General features: G+C 37.5%; 1 protein-coding gene across 1 annotated transcript in view; it reads right to left on the reverse strand.

The window, feature by feature from the left end:
- Positions 1–8272, reverse strand: part of TMEM67 (transmembrane protein 67) — a 30535-nt gene extending 22263 nt beyond the window's left edge. Inside the window, exons 1-6 of the mRNA XM_010577109.1 lie at positions 8201–8272; positions 6645–6738; positions 4984–5083; positions 4459–4528; positions 4298–4372; positions 2400–2462 (exon numbers count right to left, since the gene is read on the reverse strand). Of these exons, the coding sequence (XP_010575411.1) occupies positions 2400–2462; positions 4298–4372; positions 4459–4528; positions 4984–5083; positions 6645–6738; positions 8201–8257 (459 nt within the window). The 5' untranslated portion in view covers positions 8258–8272. The remainder of the gene's footprint in view (positions 1–2399; positions 2463–4297; positions 4373–4458; positions 4529–4983; positions 5084–6644; positions 6739–8200) is intronic.
- Positions 8273–10431: the final 2159 nt, after the last annotated feature.

Here is a 10431-nt window from a genome sequence, read left to right on the forward strand (position 1 = left end):
AACACAAGAACATAGAAAAGTATTTATTTACCCCTCTTTTTGGTGAGGCAATCATAAAATTAATGTTATCTTTAATAAGCCAATCCTAAACCCTTGTTTTTACTTGAAAGTAATTTTGTTTTGTCAACACCCAATATTTTCTCCCAGCTATTCAAGTTCCATATTTTTATAGGTCTGGAGATGGCAGCATGAAATCAATGCTCTCGCTTTTTCAGTTTATTTTAGTTGCATCAGCTAGATGGTATGATGTGACAGAAATGTCAAGATCTGCATTTAGAAAATGAAGTATGAATCAAAATGTTTAACATCACTTAGGCTGTATGACAAAGACGACTCCATCAAAGACCTAAGACTGACAACTATAGCTGCATGTATCATAAATATCTTCTTTTCAGTTTTAGTACTTTTTCTATTCTGCTGTTCCTAAACTATGTTGTATTGACACTATTGTTCAATTTTGGTAAACAAACCACTGCCATGTAATAGGCAGAAGTGGTGCCTGGCATCTGTGTGCAGTGATCACTGCACTAGTATTAACTTGCCACCACCTATTGCCTTTGTGTGGGTCAGATCGGCAGTTGCACGTTACATTCAGGCGGCACCTCTGAAGAGCTGAGCAGGCTGAGGAAGACGAACAGGATAAACTTATGTAAGTGACAAGGATAGTCTCAGTTTGTAAAAAAGAATGGGTTAAGTAGGATAATACATCTCAGAGCTATGTGTATGAGATGGTGATGGGAACAGCCACAAAGGTGATCTGGGAAAATACCGAACAGAAGTCTGCTGAAATACTGACACAGAGAATGCCTGCCAGCCTGGGAACTGCTAGCCTGGGAACTAGTCCTGGGAATCAGAAACATCCCTGAGAAGTGCAGCTGGGTGCAAAAACACCAGAGACATCCTGAGATACCATCGATAAGCACAAAACCAAGGAACTGTAACAGAAACTTATAGTCTGGAAATGTGAAAAATAGTCTGGAAAAGAGGGAAAACATTCTAAGAAAGTAGGAATCAGCAACTGCTATTGGCTGTTCTAGCTTAAAGAGCAGAAAAACAGTCTGGAAAAATAAAAACTGGTCTGAGAGAATATAAAACATCATCATCTGTTGGCTGCTCCAGGTGATGCTGTCCTATACTGCCTTATGTCTCTGCGATATAAAAATGACTTACTTTTTACCCAAAATGAAGAATGAATCTGTCCCTGTTGGTCTGTCTGTCACTTTCTCTCTCTCTCACACACATACAGAGAAGTCCCCCTGCACAAACTTTTCTATGAGGTCTCCTAGGCAAGTTATCAGACCATAGCTGGGGACACCTGGCTGACTCCAGACTCTGCGATGCAGATCATCTTCGAAGTGAGACTTCATCTGTTGTTGATTTCAAGGCCCCACTCCTGGAAGCCGTTTGGTGAGCTCTGTACTGGTACTATTTTGAATAATGAATATACATAGGCATGCATATAGGTAACTGATCATAAGTGTATTTGCTGCTTTACAAGTGATAATTTTGTAGTAACTTGTAATATTGAAATATATGCTTGTTGCTACTATTGATTGCTGCTACCACTGGAATACATATATACTTGCTTTAATAATCGTAAGTATACTCATTTTACTGATAGTAATTTGTAATAAAGAAATGTAGGAAATAAAGACTCTGTGTGCTTGTGTAATATGGAATTCTGCAAATCCACTGTTGTGATCTTTATACATTTGTAGGCCAGGTAACCCTTTGGGTTGTGACAGATTGGGACAGAAAGTAGGGCCTGAGAAGTTAAAATCTGATTTTGAAGAGAGGAATACAGAAGGGAAATGAGGATGTGTGATAACAGAGTTGGTAAAAAAGAGGCAGAGGCATATCCCCTTCACAAGAGTGCATGATTCTATTGCTGCAGCCACTCTTCTACCCATGGTTACTGCCACCCAGAGCATCATAATGGTAAATAACACTTGCATACATAAAGCAAAGCAAAGCAAAGCTAAAAAGGATGGTTCTATGGTTATTCTTCTCCACCACAAAACAAAATGAAAAACTGAAAGCCAAGTAGGAGGTAAAGACCAGCTGCCAATCAATACTGAATACGCAAGAAGTTGATTTTCTGAGTGATCCCTTACTGGATATTTTCAGTAACGGTTCACATACCTACTGACTATTGCAGGATTTTTTCTTTAACACCATTCGCCTTGTGAAGATTCCAACCCTGGAGACTTGTTTTAACATTGACTAGTGCTCAGTATTCTTTCTAAACATTCTGTATATATATTGCTTTCTTATGACTTTCATCTCAAATAAGATTCTTTAAAAATAAGCAAGCTAACTTCCAAAAATTGAAGTGCCATGCTTTTATACAGTCTCACTTCTGTATAAAAAAGCAAACTGCAAACATTAATGGAACTCACCCAACAGGCAGAGGCTGAGGACTGCAGGTTTTTCAGAAACCACGCTGATGTCAGTGTTATACCCTGTAAATAAGAAACTGCTTCAATGCCTTTGGTCAGAACAATTTATGCATAACATAACAGTCTGGAAAACTGTCAGCTAAAATATGCTATTTTCTAAGAGCATTCTGTCCTTTGTAAATGTCTCAATCAAACCAGGTCAGTTCAAAACACAACCATAATGCAGTAACTTCTTGCACTTCACTAAATTAGACAAAATATACAGAACAAGAGCAGAAATATTTAAGTTTTGAATATGGATTCTGTGACAAACATTTTCTTTACTGCACAAGGGAAGTACTAATGATTTCAAGGGTAAGGTGTTGACTGGGTGTCCTGGTTTCGGCTAGGATAGAGTTAATTTTCTTCCTAGCAGCTGGTATAGTGTTATGTTTTGGATTCAGTATGAGAAGAATGTTGATAACACACTGATGTTTTCAGTTGTTGCTAAGTAGTGTTTAAGTCAAGGATTTTTCAGCTTTTCATGCCCAGCCAGCAAGAAGGCTGGAGGGCACAAGAAGCTGGGAGGGGACACAGCCAGGACAGCTGACCCAAACTGGCCAGAGAAATATTCCATTCCATGCGACATCATGCCCAGTATATAAACTGGGAGGAGTTGGCCTGGGGCGAGGCAGATTGCTGCTTGGGAACTAACTGGGCATTGGTTGACGAGTAGTGAGCAATTGCATTGTGCATCACTTGTTTTGTATATTCCAATCCTTTTATTATTATTGTCATTTTATTATTGTTATTATTATCATTATTAGTTTCTTCCTTTCTGTCCTATTAAACTGTTCTTATCTCAACCCACAAGTTTTACCTTTTTCCTTCGGATTCTCTCCCCCATCCCACTGGGTGGGAAGGGAGTGAGTGAGCAGCTGTGCAGTGCTTAGTTGCTGGCTGGGGTTAAACCATGACACTGGGTGATAAATTTAACTCAGGACCAAATTGCCAAATTAATTATTTCACAACCTGCTTTTTATAACTACTCATATTTGAACTAAACAGAGCTTTTGTACATACTGTAAGCAACTGAAAAGACATGTTTTCAATAAAATATTATTTAGAAGATGGCATTTTCAGAAAGCAAGACCAGTATTTGCTATCAGGAAAACAGAAGACTGCTTTTTGCTTTCTTTCAAGCAGTAGCCTTTAACATTAATTCATTTAAGAATAAACTACATTTATTAGCCACATAGCATTTCCTGAATTCAGAACTACTTGGAAAATGGTCCTAACTTCGAGCAGATTTCACAACTAATAGAAGTTCATTAGCTAAAACAATGAAAACACCTTCATTCTTCTCAACAGAACATAATTTCATTCATTAGCCAATTTAAGGAGTTCAACAATTTCATACACAATCTCAAATTTTATAGGTGTCTATTATCTTCTATCAGCTGTAACCATCTGACAACTGAAAATGTCCTTTCAACCCTTGTACCTTCTTTCAAATATTTTATATGAATACAAATTTTACATATTTAAAAAAAAAAAAAAAGAAAAAAAAGCCCAGAGGCCCTCATGGACTCTTCAGCATGTTTTTGTGATACATGAGTGTGCTTAAAATACATACAATTAATACAGTAGACAAGATGCTGCTTGTTTTGATACTAAATTCATGTAAATTACTTCCCTTTTTCAGTTTCCAAGAGGGCATAAATTTTCTTAAACATATTCGATAGAATAATGCTTGCCTGGTCTACATGTCTACACTCTATCTTGATGAAAATTACCTTCCAATCACTGTGATCAGACAACAAACCACAGCCTTTTGTTTTTCAGGAACAGAATTTAAAAGACTTACTGAAAGTAAATAATAAGATAGCTTGAAAATGTTTTTGAATAAACACACTTACTAGCTGTGCAAAACGAACAGTTGCAACTCCCTTTGGGGGTAAGCTTTCACTAGCACTGAAACACAATCCCCCAGTCTGAAAGAAAAAAAACACAACAGGAAATTTATACACTTGTCAACTCTTTTTCTAAGCTTCAATACAATAAGCATTATTCTACTTACTAAAACATTTGGGCTGCTGCAGTCACAAGACTTGCTTACATTGATGAATGTTTGTTCACATCTTACACACCTATGGATCACAAACATGAAGAAAGCACTTAAAATGTAGTTGAGTATGAGATTTAGTACTTAGTGAAAGCTGGTTACATAGTGTGCCTGATAACTCTATCAGCATCTTCACTAGTTCGAACTGAAATCGAAAAGAGATTACCTATTTGTTTCTACTGTCAGTGGAGTAGAAAAGAAATGAAATAGTTAATTATCAAAATAAGAATTCTGTTTCTGCTTCCAATGCAAAGCCGGCTTTTTAGTCACACTAAAGGAAAACGAACAAACCAACCAAGCTGCTGGTCATGTAGACTTCAGTGAACACAAAACATTGAGTTTGATACAGGGTTGAGGATTTCCAATTCACTGCTTTTAAAACTGTCATCCCAAAGATACAGACTGTTCCTCAAGAATATTCCATTTAAACAGAACATGACATGTTCAAATTTGTCATCACAAAAGGCAAAGAATACTCACCTATTTCCTGATGCATCTGAAGCAGAGAATGATTGCTCACTTCCATTACAATGTATGCACAATGCTTCATTAAGCAAAATGCCATCCATTCTTCTTTCCACTAAGTGGAAAAGAAAAGCAACTGTGATAAAATTGCATGATGCACAGTATGTCACACAGGTTAAGAAAAGTGTGAAAAAATAAAATGTCTATTCAGATCTAAAATAAATGCAAAGATCTCATTTTAAAAAACATCAAGAGCACAACTTGCAAATTACATCCACTATAAATGCACATTCATATATGTATATGTGTGTTGTTTATAGCTATGCACATGCACTTTAGTTTTAATGAGAAATGCAATATTTCACGTCCAGTTTTGCTGTTCCTTCGTCACTTATTCTGAACCAAATTTCAAACCAAGGCTTCACTGCAAAGCTAAAACTCAAAACATCAAGTTTACAAATTACTGGAAAAAAATATTTTTAATTTTCATCTGAAATGATTCATGCGTATGTCACAAATTCAAACTTTCAGAACTGCATCTTCCAGCAATTAAATCATTTAAAAGAATTACAATACTAATACTTTTCTTTCTGCATGTTAATACTTTCTGCATGTTAAATTACAGAATCAGCTTTGCTCTCAATATTTTACCATAAAGGCTCAGAATGTATTTTGTAACTTTCATAAAGTTTAAGGTAGATCACAGAATCACAGAACCATAGAATGGTTTGGGTTGGAAGGGACCTTAAAGATCATCTAGTCCCAACCCCACTGCCATGGGCAGGGACACCTTCCACTAGACCAGGTTGCTATTCACTCTTTTACACATTCCTAGGAAAATTTTAAATCAATGATCTGGAAAACAGTGATTGTCCAGTAAACTCTGTTAGAAACATAACCAAAGTGGACATTATTAATACTTATTCAAAGAATTACAGGCACACAGAAAGTCTCTTCCATCCTGTGTCTTTGAAAATAAGGAAAACTAGAGCTCCTGAGAGCTTTTTTGTTTCCCACCCTTGATGAAAATTATACTTTGCTCTTAGTTTTTTACTATGCAAGATAAGCAAAAATTAACACAGACACTAAGGTTAACATTAAAATTAATTTTCTCTGACTTCTGAAATTCATCTGCAACTACTAGAGAGCATCAAGTAAGAAGCACAGATACAGGGAAGCGTGTTGCAGGAAATCACAGGTAGAGGCACGTGGTTCAGGGAGGCATGAAACCCACTGATATTAATGCACAGTGGTTTGCTTGGCTTGCTCAGGCTATTCTGTTCCACCTACTCATATATGTGTAATTCCTGTACTGTGAAGTACCTGTGCATCACATACTTCAAAACATGTTAATGCTTTGTCTCAGTCTATGTTGGCATTGGTTTTATTCCAATTGTAATGCCTCCGCCAAGTGCCAACCAGCTTAAAGGAAGTGATACACCAGTATTCATTTTTTGAATGTTTGCATAACAGTTTTTACTGCAATGAACAATGGTACAGATTTATCTGTTGTCTTTCAGGAATGAGGTTTAAGATCAAGAGGAATGTTGAATTTGTACATTAGTTATGTAAACATATGTTACATTTCCTTTCTTATTTAACAGAAGAACCTGTCTTAATAAACTCAGATATCTAAAACAAGCACTAATATCTCATAACTTGCATATAATTCTTACCTAATATTTCATTATTGAGGCATTTACATTTTCCTTCTGAAGTTAGGCCTCTGGGGCAAGTAATACAATTCCACCCATCCTGAGTAACTCCGCTCTAAAATAAAATGTAAAACTATTATAATTTTCAAAAATATAGACATCACCAAATATCTGTGAAGAATGCCTGATCCAGACGTTATTAACTAGAAATGTGTTCAGATATAACAACATCAATAACATTCATGAAGCTTTTAAAGATAAAAAAGGTTTAACAATCTGGCAAAAGTAATTCCTATGCAGACGTAGGCTAAAAAAAAGTGTTCTTAAGTTTTTCTGAACCCATTAGCTAACACCATTTAGTGAAGATAAGAGTTGATTAAAAGTGGAAGGTTTAAAAAAAGATACAGAGGTTCTACACCAGAATAAAAATATCAAGAAACATAACTGCATCAATAGACATATTTGCATATAAATATATAGAAATAATGGAAACGGAGGAGTTTTAAGTGAAGCAGCTTATAAAACTGCATGGAATTTTGCATGTACCCAAACAGCTCATATCCACACTTATTCTATACTATGAAGTAGCTGCACTACAGATCAAAACCAGTGAGGAAAATGAAGATAACTGCCCATCCTCAGGTGATACTGATGTTATTCTCTTCTCCACTATCATCATTTTATCTTTGCGTAAGCCTTGCCATAGAATCAAAGACAAATGCCACCATTACAGGAAAGAGAAAGAAAAAGCAGAATGATGAAAACACCGATAGGTATTTGTCAATGTCTCTGTCTAATGTAGCAAGAAGATGGAAAGAGGAAGATTACCTGCATCACCCATTAGCCATTAAACACCTAACTTATGCAACTAAGCTGGTGTCTTGAGAGTTATTCTACAGTTATTGGAGAGAAAGAAGTATTCAGGAAGGCTTTCACCCTGAAAAGTTGCTTTTGCTGGAGAAAAATTATTTCTCTATTTACTATAGAGGGAAAAAGCTGGTTAAGCCTGGTGCCTCTGGCTCAACACTGTGAATAGGACCCAGAAATATAGCTTAATTTGTCAAGAAAGGTAGAAAGAACTGACCAAGCTACAAAGGTATATATAATTAAAGTAACATAATAGCAGCAGCTCATTTTGAAGTAAAAAGATAAAGTATCAGGGACTATGAAGATACAGCCTAAATATTACAATAATAGGATTTATACAAATAATCAAATAAGATACCCATGAGCTGAGAAGCATCTTTGGCATTCTATAAAACAGTGGTCTCTGGGCAAGGATAACATAACATGAAGCAGAAAAGAAAAGTGCTGGAAGGAAATTAAACATTTAAAATACTCTTACTTTGTCTGTGGGGTCAAATTTATAATGAAAAAATGCCTGCAAAATAATAGCAATAAGCACTTCTAAAGAGAAAAAAATTACTACCTATAAGCATGGTCTTAAAAATTCCCAAGCAAAGATTATTATACAAAATAATTTTAAATTAATGAAAAATAATGTGCAGTCAGGAGGAAATTTAAAATTGAAAAAACCACCTATTATTATGGTAAAGTATGAAAAGTTCAATACTTACCATATTTTCTGGGCATTTTTCACAAATAACCGAGGACCCACCATTACTAGAAACCATCCTGTATCCTGGCTGACACACACATGAACTACCTGAAAAAAACCCAGAGGCGTTTTTAATCTATGTAAAACTGACTTTTTTTCACAGAATACTAAGAACAACCACTATTGTTCTCAAGAGGTCAATATAGATTATTAGATAGACAAATAAAACACCTGAGTGACAGTTGCATGAAAATCATCTTGCTTTTTAAAAAGTGTTCATGTTACAGTTTGTACAGACATGTTTTAGGAAAATGTTACTAGGCTGACTGATATACCATGTCGGAACAGGAACCCAGAGCTGGTGTTTTTGTGGGGTTTTTTAAACTAAACTGTATCAGTCGGTCTAATAACAGATATAATCTCTCTCTCTAAATCTTGCCACAGTGCCATTCGTAGCCCATCCTCTGTACAACACCAGCATTGTATGTCTACAGTTTTTATCCTTTGAATAGAAAGTCAGTCCTACAAACAAAACATGTTTATAGGCAAAGGTTTTTCAAAATATAACTGTCATTTGTAAAGCTATTTCAAACTCAAAGCTTTTAAAATTATGCATGGGGATCAAGCTTCATATTGAATGGTTTTCAGTGAATAACAGAACATACTTAACATTTAGTATGAAATGAAATGCTACTTTCATGGCCCATCACAGTGCACAGCTGCTAGTGCTCAACAACTTTTTTTTCAGTCTCACTATCATGGATCTCTCTCCATATTTTTAAATTTATTTATTGTTGTATTTATTATTATTTAAGGTTATGGAACTGTGCATGTAAAAATCATGTAAAATTCTGCAAAAAGTTTTATAACCTTAAAGTACCTCCTCATGAGACTAGTTTTACAGAAACAACATTTGTCAAAATGATCAACCATTCATACTTAACTATAAAGAAGAAAAAGCCCAATAGGATTAGATCAATGAAGAGATTCGAGTTGTGAGATTCACCGTGATGACACCTAAACAATTAGGCATGTTGCTTGAAAGCAGAATCCACAGTGATCAGCTAACCCTGGAGTGCATGCATGGGCAGACTTGTGCAATCCCAAGTGGAAGTCAGACAAGATACAAACAGCAGACTGAGTAGCAGCTACCTACACTGCTCCAGTCAGATGCTGTGGAAAAAAACAGATCCTTGACCTCCCCCCAGAATTTATCTTTCCTTGAAGCCCTTGAGTTAGAGGAAGATTCAAACCCAGAAGGGAGTTATGGATTTAGACACCCACATTATCAGGGGGTCTGAAAACTATTACAGTGCATTTTTTCTGCAAGTAAACTATGGTGTTACTCTTTTAAGATACCACGATGGTGGTGGAAGAGGTGACCAGCTTTTACGCAGCAGTTGTGAACACAGCCATCCAGATCACTGCATCTGACTGAGGAACCAGTTCTGGAGATGCTGTTGGGTCTTAGTCTCGAATTGGTTCCTGCACACACAACACTGAACTCCCACTTCTCTCGGACTGTGTATTTATAAAAGATGAACACTATTATACATCTGAACTCCTAAGGAAAGCAAACTACCATCTGTATCTTTCATTTTGCACTGTCAAGGTGTGTTGTGTATCCTCCAGGTTCCCACGTGGGATTCGGATTAGCACGCGCACAGCTTGAAGATCTCAGGTACTTAACATCTCAGACATTCAAGATGTGACAAGGAGTTTCAAGTCACAGAAGCGTTCGAGAACATAAATTCAGGGCCCTATGGAATTTTATTGATGAAAATGCGAATACTTATAACCATACAAATGCCCGAGGAAAGAAAGATTATAAAAAAAGGTCTGCAGACGTTTCTCTGGGATGTATCTATCTCAGGCACAGGTATCAAAGTCGTGCTGTGGCCACCTACGTCTTTGCGGGATCCCGGCCCTTTTCGCTGCCTTTTCAGCCTCGCCCCTGAGGACTGCTGTTTTACCGCCAAAACCTGAGCCCACGCTTGGCACCTCCCACTGCTGGGGAGCGGATTTCAGCACGGAGCTGCCTGAGGCCCCGCACGGCCCCCGGGCCCGGCCCCGCCCCCCCCCCCCCCCCAACCCCGCGCGGCAGGGCCGGGTCGCTCACCGTCGGCGCTCTGTCGCTGGTGGGCTCCGCAGGGCCCGCAGGCCAGGCGGGAGATGTCGAAGTAGCGGGCGTCGCCGCACTCGGCGGGCCGCTGCAGCGGGAGGGAGAAGCCGCGGGCGGGCGGCAGCGCG

Source organism: Haliaeetus leucocephalus, unplaced genomic scaffold (genome assembly GCF_000737465.1).
Source record: "Haliaeetus leucocephalus isolate CR32 unplaced genomic scaffold, Haliaeetus_leucocephalus-4.0 Scaffold555, whole genome shotgun sequence".
NCBI lineage: Eukaryota > Metazoa > Chordata > Aves > Accipitriformes > Accipitridae > Haliaeetus > Haliaeetus leucocephalus.